Genomic DNA, 18,329 nt, shown 5'->3' with positions numbered 1-18,329 from the left:
TGTCTTCTGCACCAATGTGTGTTTATTTCCAGTCATGTTTTACAGAATCAGTCCATTAAATGACAATACCATAACACAGGTCATGAAATGATGAAGATGTAGTGGTTAGTAAAAGCTCAAGTTTAAAAGACATTGAAAGGCCACACCTGATCATGAGTTTAAAACTGGCCGGAAGGCTTAAATCAGTTTGTAATATCAAATTTGCATTCGCAAATTGCAGATTCGGTTACCAGCACCTCAAGCAAAAGGGTTCATCTGCTTGCAGAAAGAACAAACACACAAGTATTACCTCAAGCTCAATGAATGTTTAAAAAACTACTGATAAAATCTACTGTTCACTCGAAATGTCTTTTCACACATTCTTCCTCATCATTTCAATCATTTTGTTATACATCTCTTGTGGGGCATCCAAACCCCAGATGAAGTCCAGATGCTCCCAGTGTTTGATATCGCGGTGATACACCAGTTTAGGTATCTGTGTAAGCAGTAGAGCCACGTCCTGAGGATCAGCCAGAGTGTCCTGCCCCCCAGACCACAAAGCCGTGGGGACTGTCATGTCCCGCACGTTGTACAGGGGAGGTGTCGACTGGTGGGGGAGAAGCAGGAAAAGACTTTTAAACACTGGTCAGTTTCACTACTCTCAGAGTGAGAGCAAACATGACACATTTGCTCCTCACAAGAATAAAGTATATCAAAAATGCCCTGGATAGGCAAGTTAATTGTATTTTTAGTGGTGAAAATAGCTTAAAGGGAAATTCTGTCATCATTTACTCATGCTCATGTTGTGCCAAACCTGTATGTCTTTGTCTCTTCTGTGGAACTCAAAAGAGGACATAGTATTTTGAAGAATGTTAGTAATTAAACAGTTTCGGTTTCGGTAGTTAAAGGGAACTGAATATGTTTGGCTATCAACATTCCAAAATTTTTTTTTTTTTTTTCGTGTTAAGCAGAAGGAGGAAATATATGATGACATGATGAGTAAATAATGACAGAATTGTAATTTTTGGTTCCTACTAAGGGGAGAAATAGTCAAGTCTTCAGTGTTACCTGATTATAATGTGCCATATTTCCAGCTTTTCCATAATCATATGCCATAAGCTTACTGGTTTTCACAGCCTGTAGAAAGAATAGAAGAAATGTACTTAAAATTAGGTCAAACTATAAAGTTAAATGTTCAGATGTTTGATAGTGCCTCCATTATCAAAAAGAAGTATTTGTGTGGGTTTTACTGAAACATGCTGGTGTTTATTGGGTCATTGTGAACATAACAGTTGATTCTTAACATAAATCCAACAGACACCTTTACATTGAGTTGTTGGTATTTGGTGAGGCAGTGTCAACCAGCCCCAAGACATACTGAGAAAGGTGTCATCTGCATTTTATTATCTTTACAAATAGGACTGTAATGCTAGAATTCTAGAATTCTGAGTAATCTGCAAAATACCGGAAGTGGTGCATTCCACATGGTAAACCCCTTTAAAAGTCATCATAAAGCATAATGCTATTAAGAATAAATAAATAAATATACACTGCCCTCCAAAAGTTTGGAAGCACCCCCTGGCAAAGTGTGGTTTTGGACGATATCAGCATAAATCCTTATCATTTTTTGGTGCAAATACATTAAAGTAACTTGACATTATCACTGAAGAGCAGCAATAATAATTTTCATTTTGATTACTTAATAATGGCAATATATACATGTCAAAGTCAGACATGCCCCTTTGCCAGCTGTGATGCCTGGTTACTGGTTTAAACATGGCCCAGGTTTTTGGGTCAGCACACCTTAATAGCTTCAACAACGATTGCCAATTAGGTTTAGAATACAATGAATTTAGGCCCAGATTATGCAGAGCTGCAAAAGCTGCTAATAGTGGATATTTTGATGAATCGAAAATGAGTTTTTCCTATGTATAAACTGTTTATGTAATAAAATATGTTTTCGTAATTTGTGTTGTCCCTTGTCAGTGCAAAATTATCACAAATTAAAAAGGATTCATGCCAATATTGTCTAAAACCCCACTTTACTAGGGCGTTTCCAAACTTTTGGAGGGCAGTGTATGCAATGCAGGTTTAATATGTGCACTTTATGTACATGCGTATAGGCTATGTATGTGCATCTCAGAGTCTCTCTGTTCACAGTAAATGCTGCTACACAAACTGTTATCATTTACATGTGTGGAGCATCTCAAATGTTATGTGAGTGTGAGTTTGAGTTTGGGTTTATTATAATGTTCATCTGGGAATGCAACATTTCATTAGATTTGTAAGGCCAATCTTTTTTAAGCCTACACAAACAGAATACATCATCTTTCTCAATATGCTAACTGTTCATCGTTATTTTAAAATAAGTTATTTTTTATAGTTTTGTTCAATAAAACTATATGATTACTTGCTTTTAATAATTATTTGAGCTAATTATTATTGCCTCATCGCTATTATATATGTATTTTAAGTCATTTAAAGGCTATTGTTCACTCAATCGTCAGAATAATCGACAGATTACTCGATTACCAAAATAATCGTTAGTTACAGCCCTATTTACAAGTAATTGCTTCTATGTATAACTACTACGTCACTAAATCTCTCAGCCTTTTGCAGTATCTAGATAAGCAGGGTTGTGTTCACAGTCCTGTTCTTCCACTTTAAGCTTCCCAAACAGCAGTAATGAGAATATAAATTAAGACATTAATAACATTATTATAATTATTCTTTGCGTATTATTCTGAAAATATATTATTTGATGTTTTTATTGTTTATCTGGAATTTCTAGACAAATTTCTAACTTTAGAATTCTTAATTAGAGGAAATAAAAAAAAAAACCTTTATGAGAACACTTGAAAACACATGCAGGCCAATGTGATCGAACAGGTCCAGAAAATGTCAAACTCAACAGAGTGCAGCTGTGGGCCTTGCCAAAAATCCCCTATTGTGACACTTCAGTGCTTCTCTGCTTTGTCAGTTCACACTGATATTGTGCTGTCAGACAGATAAAGGAACTGTCACAACCTCTGGAGTTTGTGCTTTCACTCACTTTGAGGAAATAATGTAGGGATGTTTTGAAATGTATTGCAGATGGAAAGGGACATTTAGCAAGTATGGATGGGCAATACCACTTATTTTGTTTCTGATACAATACTGATACTTTTAAGGCCAGTATCATTGATATCGATACAGATATGACGCTTCTAAACTTAACTTTTATTAACATTTATTAAATCACTAAGAGTAAAATATGCAGTTATACTCCCTTAACTTTATAATTCAAATGCATTTAAACATTTAATATGCCTTAATTGCAACTTGTTAAATTTATATTTTTTTACACATGGTTAATTATTTGGTGTATTATTTATATTAACACTACTAAAAAATAGAACAAGATTAATGGACTTTAAACAGTAATTTAAATACATGTAATTGCACAAATTATGTAGGCTAGAATTTCAGTTTGTATTTTGTGAAGTAACTCAAACATTTTTTTTTTCTGTCCTTTGATAAGCATTGTTCTGGGCTGCCGTTCCCAAAAGCATCAATGCTTTGTATTAATTTATTAATATATTAATTTATATTAAAAATAATGCACTGTCTGAAGTGAGTGAATGCTCTCTGTGATTGATTGCTTCTGTCTTGCAACATTTGCGTGCATTCAGATGAGCAGGAAAATAGTACTATCCTGCGCAATATTCACTAACATAGGTGATATGTCCAATTCAGTGCATATTGTACGCATTATTTTTTGTTAAATAAGCAAAATCACTAGTAAATAAAACATACCTTAGTATTGATATTTTTTATTTAAGTATCAATACTTTTTGTTGTTTTTTACCTGAGCCCAGTGAACCATGTTTTGGACAGAGGTTCCTGCTGGGCAGTGTGTTGTGTAAACAGGTGTTCTGCTCTGAAAGACAGAGATGAAGGAACTAATGAAGGAACATTAACAAACTCACTAACATAAAAACGCATGATATAACAAAGCAATAGAGTGCTATACCATGTTTAGGTTTTTCTCATCAAAACCACAGAGAAGAAAGAAGACGTTCCCGCACAGCACACTCAAAGGCTTTCTGCTGCAGAACTCAGTGGCAAAAAACTTAATCAAGTCATTCTGAGGAAAGAAGTCTTTTCGTCCAAAGAGATCCTATAAAAAACAAAAACAAACAAACTATATATTATTCTGATAAATTATCATCATGGCTGTATGTGTATTATTGAACTGATATTAGCATTTCTCTGGTATATGTTAACCTAAAATGTAAATAATAAAGTAAAAAGGCTTTAAAATTGCTTGTGTCTTCAAATAACCTTAAAAAACATAAACTCACTTCCATTGTAAACACTATTTTATTGACTACTAACTTCTGTAACGTTACGTTCTGTAATTTATGTCTTTACCACTACCAGGAAAATACTTTAACATTACATTTTTTAATGTGTAAAAACACTATAAATAGGTCAATATCACTGTAGGGTGCCTTTTGGTGTCCTGTACATAAACAACTCATTTGCCATGATAACATAAAAATGACTATGAAAGGGTGTGTTATATTAGGCTATATAGGTTATATTAGTTTTTATATTCATAACCAGTGTTGGGGGTAATGCATTACAAGTAACGCGAGTTACATAATAATATTACTTTTGTCAAGTAACTTGTAAAGTAACGTTTACTTTTGAATTTCTAAGAAAATATCTGAGTTACTTTTTCAAATAAGTAAGGCCAGTTACTTTTTTCCCTATTAATTGATTGACAAGTCTCCTGCCAGGAAATTCGGAGTAAACATGATGTAGTCTATTCTAGACTAAATGTGAACATGCATCAATTTATCTCATATACAAAAAACAGATTCTGTATTACTCAAAATAAATAAAAACAGCGTAATGCAAACTCAGAATATGACGCAACACTGCAATAATTAAATATGTTAAATAAAACAAATATCCTTTATATATTTAATAACATTTTATTAACCAGTGTCTTTGGTGCTGACCTTTGATGATGCAGTTCAGCCATACTAACAAGCAAAAATTACTTTAGATAAACTAACATTTGTGCTTCATTTTTTATAGCTGAAGAGTGATCTCCTGCATAAATGTACTTTTCCTTTAGCCTGAGGTGAATTCATTTCACTTTTGGTGTTAAAAGGCTTTTACATTAGAATTGTTTTATATTAAAAACAAAGAAGCAAGCCCTGCCCAGATTTAAAAAGTAACGCAAAAGTAATGTAATGCATTACTTTCCATAAAAAGTAACTAAGTAACGTAATTAGTTACTTTTTCAGGGAGTAATGCAAAATTGTAATGCATTACTTTTAAAAGTAACTTTCCCCAACACTGTTCATAACAAAAGCATTACTTGGCTATTTAGATACATTTTCTAGATTTTTAAAAAGTTTTGTGTAGGATGCATGTTATTTTGCTATGTCTATGGCACTGCTCATTAAATTTGAATGAGAGTGGAATATAGTCAAATCATAAAATTTTAAAATTTTGTTCTCCTAATGTTCCTAATGTTCTCCAATGCTCAAAATGTCCACTGAAGCTCAAAATGTCGGCCACTCGACAGGGTGGACATACACATGACAGGGTGGACATAGCATTCATTTGTAGTTAATATTGCTAAAAACTAAAATAAATGGGAGGGGGGTATATCATTGTGGTTGAGAATATAATTATATTATTTATTATTATAATATTTTTTGGGGGGTTTCATTGTCATATTTTGTCATGCTTTGTTGTGTTCTGCTTTATGTGTCCACCCCGTCATGTTCTGGTCCACCCTGTCATCTTGATATTTTAAAATAATATTATTTAAATAATATTTCAATCATATCTGTATAATCCAGTGTGTTCAATAGCTAGGTGTGGGAGCAATAACATGCAAATAAAAAACTGCATCCAAATATTACAGTTTTCTCCAAATAAGAAAAAATACATTTGCGAATTGTATGAGTTTCTTTAAAAACGCATGGTTTACATAAAATCTTTTATGTATTTATAATTTGAAAGCATACAAATACCCTGTTTAGGAAAGAGACATTATACCTTTCAGAAAATATCATTTGCATCTTACTATTGCAATGAAAACGTATTTAACAGTAATATACATGTCCATGACAGGGTGGACATATCTTATGGTTTATGCTTTGAATAATGGCCCATTATTATCTAAAAAATGTGTGGGAGCTCAGCTAATATGTTTCTATAGTACTTCAGTGTCTACTATTTATGACATGACATAAAGCGAATGAGAAATTAAGACCAAAGACCAAAATTTTTGAGTAGTGTGAGGGTTGAAAGGCCCGGGTGATATTGACCCAAATATGAGTTATATGCTCTGTTCCAAAACCTGCCAACAAAGATTTTAAGGCATCACAAGAGCAAAAGGATATATATATATATATATTTAATGAAAAAGATCAATAATTAAAATAAAATGTCTATATTTAGTATACATTGTATCAATGCAAAATTGTAGTGCCAAACTATTAAAATCAATTGAGATTATTTTAAAGGACAGATACTTAGATGGCAGCTGCCTATGTAGCCAATAGGGGAGTTTTCTAGTTTTCTGGAACAGAGCTAAAGAATAGTGTTTTTAATAAAATGCTCACCCAAATGAGAAACTCTGGAATAACAGACAATTTGGTCATGGGGCTTTTGGTCATCCCCACTGTGGCAACAGGAGCCAGAGCAAAGAACATCTTGATTTTGCTGGCCAGCTCTGGCATTGTGGAGAAAGCGATGAATGCTGAGAAGCAAGAAGAAATAAATATATAATATAAAATAATATATAAATATAAGTATATCATATAAAAATATATAGGACTTGGAATCACACCATGCATAGCAAAAAGTGTGAAGTACAGAGGCTGCTGTGAGACGTTCCCACACAATAACATCCCTGAGCATATTTTGTAGACCAGTGATTTGATGAATAACAACTCTGAGTCACATTTCCACAGATCAAAATAATGAATTACTCTAAAATGCGCAGATAATAGGTGATACCTATAGTGGTTCCCTGGGAATGGCCCACATAAAAGATTTGCTCCTGGCCAGTGGTCTTTGTAATGAAGTTTATCACTGCAGGAAGATCCTTCTTAGCCAGTTCATCATGACTGGCTCACACACACAAACAACACAGAGAAAAAAAAAAAAACATTGTTTTTTTCAGTTCAGGCTGATACATTATTAACCCAACAGAGAATTCTAAAAACAAGAACTAGATCTGCATTTCCTGAAGGAAATACCAAAGCTTGCAAAAAAAAAAAAAAAAAGTCAAGTTTGAGTAATGTCAAGTTTTGAGGTAAGACTAGGTTTCAAGCTCTGCATGCAAGTGTCAGCTGAAAAGAGGAAATGAGTGCTTTAAGACATAGAATCATGGCCAAAAATATCGGCACTCTTGCACTCTTCTGTCAGAAAATGCAACACTTTTTTTCTTTAGAAAACTGGTCCAACTGCAAATGTTTTGGTATTCACGTGTTTATTGTTTTTGTTTGCACTGCAACAACACAAAAAACAGAGAAGAAAAGTCGAACTTGATCAAATTTCACACAGAAATCAAAAATGAACTGGACAAAATTATTGGCATCTTGTCAAAATTGTAAGAAATAATTGCTTTTCAAACATGTGATGCTCCTTTAATTTGTATTTAGACACACCTGTGGCAAGTAACAGGTAATCACACTTGCAACCAGTTAAAATGGAGAAAAGTTGACTCAGCCTTTGTGTTGTGTGTCACACAGAGAATGGAAAAAGAAAGAAGTGTAAAGAGTTGTCTGTGGATTTGAGAGAAAAAAATTGTGGAAAAACATAGACAATTTCAAGGCTACAAGTCCATCTCCAGAGATCTTAATGTTCCTGTGTCCACTGTGTGGAATATCATCAAGAGGTTTACATGGTACTGTAGCTAACCTCCCTGGACGTGGACGGAAGAGCAAAATTAATGAAAAATTACAACAAAGGATTGTTTGAATGGTGGATAAAGAACCCCAATTAACTTCCAAACAAATTCAAGCTGATCTGCAGACACAGGGTACAACAGTGTCAACTTGCACAATCCGTCATCATCTGAATGAAAAGGGACGCTATGGTAGGAGACCCAAGAGGACACTACTGCATAAAAAACAAGACTGGAGTTTTCCAAAACTTATGTGACAAAACCACAATCCTTCTGGGAGAACGTACTGTGGACAGATGAGACAAAAGTAGAGCTTTTTGGTAAGGGACATCATGGCACTGTTTACAGAAAAAGAAATGAGGCCTTCAAAGAAAAGAACACAGTCCCTACAGTCAAACATGGTGGAGGTTCAAAGATGTTTTGGGGTTGCTTTTCTGCTTCTGGCACTGGATGCCATGACTGTGTGAACGGTATCATGAAATCTGATGATTACCACAGAATTTTGGGGCGCAGCGTAGTGGCCAGTGTCAGAAAGCTGCGTCTCCACCAGAGGTCATGGGTCTTCCAGCAGGGACAATGACCCGAAACACACTTCAAAAAGCACTCAGAAATGGTTACAAACAAAGCACTGGAGAGCTCTGAAATGGCCAGCAATGAGTCCAGATCTGAATCCCATAGAATACCTGTGGAGAAATCTCAAAACAGCAGTTGGGAGAAGGCATCCTTCAAATCTGAATGACCTGGAGCAGTTTGCAAAAGACCAAATATTAAGTTAAGGGTGCCAGTAATTCTGTCCAGTGCATTTTGTGGGTTCTGTGTGGAATTGTATCAGATTTGACTTTTCTTCTCTGTTTTTTTGTGTTGTTCCAATGCAAACAAACAAAAAAACATTTGCAACTGCAACAATTTTCTGAGAAAAGGGTTGCATTTTCTGACAGAATTGCAAGGTTGCCGATATTTTTGGCAATGACTGTACAAGGAAGATTTACTAGAAAAAGATTTCTATTTCAAATAAACTGCTGTTTTTTCAAATAAACTCTAAAAAACGCTGATGAAAATGTATCACAGTTTGTACAAAAATATTAGGCAGCACAAATGTTGATCATAATAAATTATTTGAGTAACAAATCAGCATATTAGAATGGTTTCTGAAGGATCATGTGAGACTGAAGACTAGAGTAATGGCTGCTGAAAATTCAGCTTTGTCATCACAGGAATAAATTACATTTTAAAATATATTTCAATACAAAACTTTTTTTAAATCATTATTATTTATAAATTGTAATTGTAATATTACTGTTATACTGTATTTTTGATCAAATAAATAGTTTTGGTGAGCATAAGAGAGTTTGTGAATAAAAATGGTAGTGTATGTAAAAACATTTTTTTTAAATGTTTATCCTAACTTTCTTAAAAACTAGAAAGGTTGGTATTTGCTGAAAGAGTGTAAACCACAGAATAACACACTGAACAAGAATGTTGTGCTTGTACCTGAACTGCCAGTATTCTTTCTGTTTAGGGTCAAGGCTGATGTGTTTTCTGGACCAGGTGTTCCCACGACTGTTGCCTATCCACACGTCAAATCCAGCCTCAGCTAGGAGGAAACCCAGGCTGGTGTTTGGCAGGTTTGTCACCCAATTACTTCCAGCAGCAAGAAGACCATGTTGGAGGAATACTACAGGCTTGACTTCTGTCATAAATAAGAATCAAAAGATAAAAAAGGTCACAAAACCTTTCAATGGATGCAAACTTAATCAATTATACCCATATATGTTTTTTAGAGGTTACATGTTTGGCCAGCAGAGGGAGTATGTGCATTAGCTTTACACTGATAATGCCATCCTTTCTTTTTTGGGACCTTTATCGTGAATATCTGTCAGAAACAGGATGTGAGCTGGTCCTCTTAGTAGCACAAACAGACCTTGAGCTGATAGCATTGTTTGACTTCATACCAGCCATTCTTTCTACACCCCTAAACCCTGCAACTCGCACAGTAAGACTTTGGAAGTGGTGCGGAGCTGGAGACTTAACATTTTACATAACTGCAGAACAATCCCAGGAGAGCAGTTGCACAATGATTCAGGATAGGGTTTATGGGAAATGAAGTTCAAAGGAAATCACTGCTTTAAACCCCACATATTAATCTGTTTGTGTTGTTTGCATATGATTTTGAGAAAAATGAATATGATTTTAAGGAAAAGTTTAATTTAAATGCCATCAAGTAAAAAATACTATATTTTTCTTACACTTTGAATACGTGAAAGTACACATCTTACTCACTATTTTACTTTGAAATATATTTTTCAATGTAAAAACTAGTTTTTACAAATATCATCAATTATTAATGTTAATCTTGCCTTCTCATAAAAGTCAAGTTATCTGATATTTTAAGAGACTAATATTGATACACACTGTGGTGTACCTGCAGGTGTGTCTCTTTTTATGTTTTTCTTTAGTTTTTCCTTTTTTTCTGTTTCTAATTGTTTCTTGCACCACATCATTTGATTTGCCAGACAAGGTTTTTCTATTATTAATTATTAGTGAAGCAATTTTCTTAAAATATCACTATTTTATCTAATAATAAAAATAAGTAAAATCAACATAAATTAAATGAAATAATAAATGTAATTCTTTAAATGAGTCATTTTTAATGACAGTTATATCACCCTGGCATTTTTAACTTAAAAGAAAAATATCTAAATTATTTTAACTCCAAAATTAAATATATACTTGTCACAGAAGGGTTGTATTGAAATTATTGTGTGTACGGATTGCATTTAAAGTGTTTTTGAAAAATTCACTAGATCTGGAGAAAAGAATGAGTGTGTCTTTGGGAAACCTCACTTGGTGCTAAAAAATATTGTCATTCCTTGGTGTTTCTTTGAGCCATGCAGAATATTGTCTCGTGTGACTTGGAGAACTGGGACAGCAGGAAATGAGTTGCATCTCCTGTGTGCCACCTCAGAGCTTCAGTGCTTATCACACCCAACGTCACACCACTCAGCACCAGCCATCCACTGAAACAAACAGCTTGATGGCTCTTTACTTATTTATCACATATCAGAATTTATTATTAACATTTACCAGCTCCCAGCACACACAGACACACACAGCTTTAAGCGTAAAGCGTCAGCATAAAACAAAAATGCCTCACAGGGTTTGTCTTGTTAACGTGGTCTTCGAAATTCCCAGTCTTCCTGATTAAGTACGGTTATCAATGTACTGAACACATTTCCACGTTCATTTGCATAAGCCAATTTTATTCTGAAGGTCAAACACAAGAACGCAGCCAACAACGCTCTTAATCTAATACAATGAGTGAAAAGCAAAGATGCACAAGGCCAAAGTTTCTCAAAGGCCCTCAAATCCTCCAGCAGAGGGATTTGTGTCGGGGAAATGTATTCTCATTTAGAAAAACATGAGACATTGTGTTAGCACAGCGAGGGAGAGTGGAAGCTGATGTATGGCTGTTGAATTGGTTTTCCGCTCCAGTGGCGTCCCTGGCGAGATTAGTGTGAGAGCATGAGCTTTAGAGATCTCTCTGCTCATTAATGAAATATGGGGAGCGCTAAATATCAAACTGAATACTGATTCCAGAAGCACTATTGTGGAGGAACGACAACATTAACACCACAATAACACTCATCTGTACTGAACCGATTTCAGCCTGCTTTATCATCACAGAGATTTCTTTGTTTTTCAGCTGATGACATCATAGCTGCCACTGATTTATTCTAGAGATGCACCTTTTACAATACTAGCTTGATACAAAATAGCTTTCAGTATTTATTATTTTATTCTTATGTCCATAGATTGATACAGTTGAGGTCAAAAGTTTACGTATGTTAACGTTAATATGTTAATTATTTTACCAAAATCTCACAGAATGCTTGTTATTTTTTTATTTAGCACTGACCTGAATAAGATATTTCACATAAAAGATGTTTTCATATAGTCCACTAGAGAAAATAATTGTTGAATTTATAAAAATGACCCCATTCAAAATTTATATACGCTTGATTCTTATGATGTTGTTACCTGAGTGATCCACAACTGTTTCTGTGTTTTTTGTTTTGTTTGGTGATAGTTGGTTACGAGTCCCTTGTTAACCCTGAACAGGTAAACTGCCCCCTGTTCTTCAGAAAAATCCTCTAGGTCCCACAAATTCTTTGGTTTTTCAGCAATTTTGTGTATTTTAACCCTTTCCAACAATGACTGTATGATTTTGAGATCCATCTTTTCACTGAGGACAACTGAGGGAGTCATATGCAACTATTACAGAAAGTTCTCACTGATGCTCCAGAAGGAAAAACGATGCATTAAGATCCAGGGGTGTAAACTTTTGAACAGAATGAAAATGTGTACATTTTTCTTATTCTGCCAAAATATCATATTTTTTCATTTAATACTGCTGTTCAGAAGCTACAGAGGATACTTTTATGCTTTCCAGTTGTCCTCAGTGTGAAAATATGAATCTCAAAATCATACAGTCATTGTTGGAAAGAGTTCAAACACAAAAATGTTGAAAAACCAAAGAATCTGTCGGACCTGAAGGATTTTTTTCTGAAGAACAGCGGGCAGTTTAACTGTTCAGGACAAACAAGCGACTCATGAACAACTATCACTAAAACAAAAAAAAAAAAACACACAGCTGTGGTCTGTGGATCATTCAGGTAACAACACCTGTTAAGTATCAAGTGTATGTAAACTTTTGAATAGGGTCATTTTTCTTGTGGACTATATATGAACGCCTTTTATGCTAAATATCTTGTTCAGGTCAGTGCTAAATAAAAAATAACATGCATTTTGTATGATCCCTCTTATTTTGGTAAAAAAGTAACATTTTGCAGATTCTGCAAGGTGTATGTAAACTTTTGACCTCAACTGTAAATAACAGATATTAAGTTTTATATCAAAATAAATAATTACATCAAAATAATAATTAAATGTATTACATTGTGCAAATAAATTAAGCATCGCAACATTGTAATGTAAAATATGAAATATCTATAATACACACACACACACACACACACACACACATAAATCACATAAATTCAAAAATCTTAGTTATTTTTATATACATATATGTATCATATTACACAAACTCGTAGGGGTCAACTTTAGTTGGTTTGTGACTCCTGCTTAATCAACTTAATCAATTTATGAAACACTATCTTCTAATAAACTCACAGTATCACAAGAGGTGATGAGATCTTGATATTAACGAAAAGAAAACCCTAAGAAGACATTGTGTGTGGGTTAGATTACATGAGCGTATTACAGGAGTTCCTCCACCATACGAGACTGACTCATCCAAAACCGCTTCTCTCCCCTCTTTAAATTGCTGCGTGACTATTAAAAACCATGGGATGTTAAGATGTTAAGGTTCAGATGTGGAAATCTCACCCAGTGCATTCATGTGACTGTATGTTTCGTAATGGCTTCATAGTGAAGCAGTGAATGGTGAGAATTCAGAGTTCATTTTACAGACATTCCTCTTTCAGACAGAAAGCTCCCATCTTTAATAATTCACACTAACGCAAGCAACACAGAAGCATGAATGGGCTCATTCAAATCTTTGGGCACACCAACTCAAACCTTTACCTTGTCCATCCTTGTTTTTGACGCCATGTGGGATACGGTTGACGCTCAGGATGTATCCGTCCTCGGTGACCACTTCAAATTCTTCAGCTGGGTAGCCCCAGTGTCTGATGATCTCACTCTACAAGAGACAAACACAACGGGGAACATGGGCAAAGTCCATGAGAAGCATGACAGCATGGAGAAATCAATGGAAGCACAGCTCCATGTAAGAAGAAAATTAAACTGAACAGCAAACACATTCTCACTTTAGACAATAAAACACTTTAAAATAGCATACGCATTGTTCTATTCTGATGAAAGCAGTATAATGTCATCCATTTGAAGAAGAAATATAAGGCCTAAGTATTTTTTAAGAATAGCTACATTTCTTCTTTGCTAAGGTCTACAATAAATGTCATCAACGTGGCAGTATTTTTAAAATTTAAAAACACCAGTTCAGCTTAAATTCTTAGTTTAGTCATTTGTCTTTTCAAGAGCACAATTATTTCAGCTGTATGGTGTCACACTGCTCCTCCTTCTGCTTCAGATATGAGATAAATTATAATCAGAGACTTCAAAGAAACTGTGTGAGCTTGTTGGTTCCAGGCCTGCCATGCAATCTCCCCATGCATAATTAAAGGCTCTGCAATTTCCCACTCCCCCTGGGTCTTCTGTCTGCTCATTCTACTTTAGGCCACTTAAGGATAAACCCACTGCTGGCTCAACACACATTATGGGGAGGGGAAGCACTGGGGGATGTGCTTCTCTCTCTCTCACACACACTCTCTCTCTCTCGTTTTCATCCTCTTTTAATGCAGAAATAGTGTGTGTTGGAAACAAGAAATATTTTGTCTACTTCTGCAGAATGAAGATGCAAGAGGAAAAATAAGTCTGATGAAATGCAGAATGTGACCAGCTACTGAAAATATGGAGAACTTAATGGCTGCATTATAAAAATATATAATTTATCCTGGAATCTAGAGCAAATATATCTGAGCTCCAAATCTTTTCTTATGGATGTTTCTTAATTTATGTCAGGAGTGCAAAATAAAAAATCGGTAATGTATGATATTCTGAATAGAATAACAGCACGCATTCATATTCAGTCACGTTTGCCACGGTTTATTTGTGTTCAAATAGCTTCAGTGAACAGCATCCATGAAGGCTTTTAGTCCAAAAGTGTGCATACTTGGAAAAATATTGATATTTTTACATGTTTACGTCATATTTCTTCAGAAAGATGCATCATTTCTATTTATTTTATACTGAATAAGGTGATCTGATGAGCATTAGCAGCTTCCAGTGCTGTCTTGGTATGTTTTCTCTTCTGCACTCGCTATTGCAACTCAGAGAAAGCTTATTCGCCGTTCAAATGTGAATCATATTGCGTGATCATAACCTGTTCTTTCGTGGGTTTTTTTATACCCACAACAAACCCAGATAAATGCTTCTACACATGAAACATGAAGCTAATGGATGCATGATTACAACAGTATAAGATTTGTATGTGATTTTCATGAGATTTGGGGTATTTTCATAAAAATAAAGAATGTTTACATGGTAAATTGTAAGCAGGTGCAGCGATTAGCTGCTTATAAAAGGCTATAAATAGCATATTTCAATAACCAGCATGTTTGCAAACCAAGGTTATTACAAACACTGTTTAAAGTGAGGTTTGAGTAAAAGCTTACTATTAATCTAGTTAATGTAGTCTAGCTTGATGCTAATGTTAGCTCTAATGCACCAACTTAAAAGGTGCACTCATGCTTCATGGTGTATTTTGGAAAATAATTAATGTAAGGTCACATTTAATGTAAGGTCGCACTTAATAGGCGGGTAAATGTATATTGTGATCAAAGAAATTTGGACTGGTAAGCCATTTAATGGCAGAATAAAAGCTAATAATGGCTGAATAAAAACAAAAGAATAATGATGATTATGTCTCATACCTGTCGGAGGTGTGAAAGGTTTGTCTAGTGAGAACAATAAAAACATGAATGGGGCAGTTTGCCAGGCCAGACATCTGACAATAGCATGCAGGAGAGCTTACAGAGGCCAATAAATTTTTTTTTTGCCTTTTATTAGCCTTCTCTAAAAACACACATAACACTGTCTTAGAAAATGTCAGAAAATTCACAGTTTTAGATATAACTTCCTCAAATTTGAAATGATGCATGATCACACTTGTGGCTTCAGCTTCACTGTTTCTAAAACCATTTACCACATCCCCATCATTTTTATACATGTTTGTGGTTATATATCTCCATATTCATAACAGAGTAAATCTGACTCTTAAACAGTAAACTTTCAAGTGTCAGCATTGTAAACATATGCTGATTATGTATCTAGTCAGAAAGACTCATGATCTGCAACCTTTTAATTTTTAATTTTAATTTTTGTCATTTATGTCCCCATGCCAAAATGGGGGTTCTTGAAAAGGAAAATTCTCTTATTATGTTCCAATGAAAAAAATAAAAACAAAATTTTCATTTTTGGGTGAACTATTCTTTTAAGTAGCCCAAGTGACAAACTTTTAAGGCTTAATTATCTTCTTATGAAAGCAAGTATGTGAAAAGCAGAGTATAAAACCCAGTTATTGTATTAAAACCAACAAATCACTGTCTTATCAGCATTTCTGCGAATGGTTATTTGACCTGTGCAAATCCTCAAACAATGATTATGAGATATCTTTATTTAAACCAAGAAATTCTGTTTCATATCTAACCACACATGAAAGTGCACAAATGTCACTTAGAGTACCATTTCCTTTCAGAGTCTGTGGGAAAATATGTTACACAAAGCTGTCTAATGTCAATTATAAATAAAAAAATTGCTTAACTGGTGAATTATGTTTCTCTTTCCTGTTTCACATATTCTTTGAAACGCTAATGAACCAAGAGCTAATATACACTTTTACAAGTGATAACATGATGATGTACGCTGCATTCAGTTCCCAAGAGCCATGGTTAATCACGGTAGGACAAAGTGCAAAATATATTTTTTATAGAGATAGTCAACTAATAATAGAGATAGTCCACTTCTCTCTAGAGCATGTGACAAACCAGAGAACTGTAAATATTACAAATGTAGTGCAAAGTTTACTACAGGCCTAATATGACATGACATGCATGAGGTCAGCTAAAGCAGATAAAGCTAGAAAACTGATCTACAGTACAAGCTATTAGAATTTCATCTTTTTTCTGGCCATATAAATAACAACATCTGCATCAAATTGCCTATTTTTTCTTAGTTTGGGTCTCTGAATAAAATGTATGTGTTTTCTTGTTTCACTTTGAGTGTGAGCTGCATATTCACACTATATTACACTTTAGTAACTCAACCACATTTTCACAAAGTGAACAGTATTGTCCACATAGCTGATATGAATGTTGTTGATTGACTTTGTTGGATGTCATTGGAATGAATGGCAATAGTGACCCAATTTACCTTAATTTATTTTATATTTATGGTGTTTTAGCACTTATTTGCAATTTGCTGGACAATAATGAAGTACACTCATTGCAGCTTATTACATATAAGTTGTAATTACTGGCTACTCACAATGTTCATATTTACTTCAGGGTCCAGTCCTGTCTTGTCCTGAACTGGCGGCCTGCACTGAACCAGCCCAGATGTAAGCAGCACCAGAGAAAACACCAGCCTTGACATCTTTCTGTTGAACATTCACAAACAGTGACTTAACATACAAGGTCTCCCAAGACACGTTAATCTAAACCAGTTTTAAAAAGCTATGCTAATCTTCACCAGCCAATAAATTCAATACATTGTTTGGTGTTGCTAAACATGTATCACGTGACTTTAAAGTAAGTTAAGCGATACTTAACATGAAAATACAAGGTCGGTGTAGCTAAATCCTTGTTTGTTCAGACAAAACAAGCTGCCAAAACACTGCTGAACATCACTGACTGTACTTTATTATGTGAGAGAAGTTTGATTAGGAAGCAAATACAGAATGAGCATGGAAAATGTTTTTACACATTCATGTCATCATAAATATTGTATAAGCTAGGCTATTACACACACAATGTCGTTTGTCTTTATTAAGGCACATTATAGTTTAAGCAAGGTTTAAATGTTTATTGTCGCAACTGCGTTTTCACAAAACGAAAGCAGTTCTCGTCACACCTCAAAACCATGGTTTAGGTAGCCAAGGCAGGGCTTTTGAAATATTAGCAAAAGCACGAAAATCGGTCGGTGCAAACAAAACGTTTAAATCACTGTAATTACATAGTAGCTTCACACACTTCATCGTACAGTAAGTTCGTTCATTGCTAATTCACTGAGTCGCCACTACGTGATTTCTTGTAGCACATAAATAAATATGATCGTTTTAAACTGATCGAGGCTAATGGTCTGATGAAGTGTGTTTATTAAATGATACTAAGCACTAAATAACGAAACTCACCCAACTTCGGTTAAGCCCTCCATAGCAGCGTACTGAAATTAAAAGTGTGGAGCATCAGTACTGACCACACTGATAGCTATGAAAATGGTTTAGGATCAGCTGACAGTGACATCATGACCTGATCACTGTTCTTGACCCCTTTAATCAATCAGTCCCCTTTCTTGAATAGAGAGATGTATTCATGTATTAGCTGCTTTTCTTAATTAATAATTATTTAAATGTTTGTCAAACTGATGTCGTCATTAGGTTTCTTTACTTTTTTTTTAGATAGTGAGACTATAAAATTACAAACTGTGATTTGCGGTGGTCACTTGAACTAATTGTCGGCTACTAAATAAGAATTTTGAATTACTGTAAATGCAAAAAAAAAAAAAAAAAAACACACACACACACATTAGAGTTCGTACTCTGTCTTCC

At 34.6% G+C, this 18,329-nt stretch overlaps 1 protein-coding gene across 1 annotated transcript; it reads right to left on the bottom strand.

Annotated features, from left to right (window-relative positions):
• Positions 1 to 2: 2 nt before the first annotated feature.
• On the bottom strand, positions 3 to 18,059 carry lipf (lipase, gastric). Its single transcript, XM_051124791.1, has 10 exons — positions 17,913 to 18,059; positions 17,048 to 17,159; positions 13,508 to 13,625; positions 9,392 to 9,590; positions 7,009 to 7,118; positions 6,612 to 6,748; positions 3,992 to 4,138; positions 3,827 to 3,898; positions 1,048 to 1,116; positions 3 to 586 (listed from the first exon to the last, which is right to left on the bottom strand). The coding sequence occupies exons 1-10, from the start codon at positions 17,933 to 17,935 to the stop codon at positions 353 to 355; spliced, it is 1,221 nt and encodes a 406-aa protein (XP_050980748.1). The 5' UTR covers positions 17,936 to 18,059; the 3' UTR covers positions 3 to 352.
• Positions 18,060 to 18,329: the final 270 nt, after the last annotated feature.

The sequence above is a fragment of the Labeo rohita genome, chromosome 12, assembly GCF_022985175.1.
Source record: "Labeo rohita strain BAU-BD-2019 chromosome 12, IGBB_LRoh.1.0, whole genome shotgun sequence".
Classification (NCBI taxonomy): Eukaryota; Metazoa; Chordata; class Actinopteri; order Cypriniformes; family Cyprinidae; genus Labeo; species Labeo rohita.
Note: the sequence above shows the minus strand (reverse complement) of the source record. Positions and strands in the feature narration are given on the sequence as shown.

Excerpts from the sequence above, each read along its gene's own strand:
- lipf (XM_051124791.1), bottom strand. The coding sequence starts at position 17,935 with ATGGAGGGCTTAACCGAAGTTGG. Across the intron at positions 9,591-13,507 it reads CAAAAACAAGGATGGACAAG|AAGTCAAGCCTGTAGTATTC; the intron begins GTAAAGGTTTGA and ends TATTTATGACAG. Across the intron at positions 7,119-9,391 it reads AAAGAATACTGGCAGTTCAG|TCATGATGAACTGGCTAAGA; the intron begins GTACAAGCACAA and ends TGTGTGAGCCAG.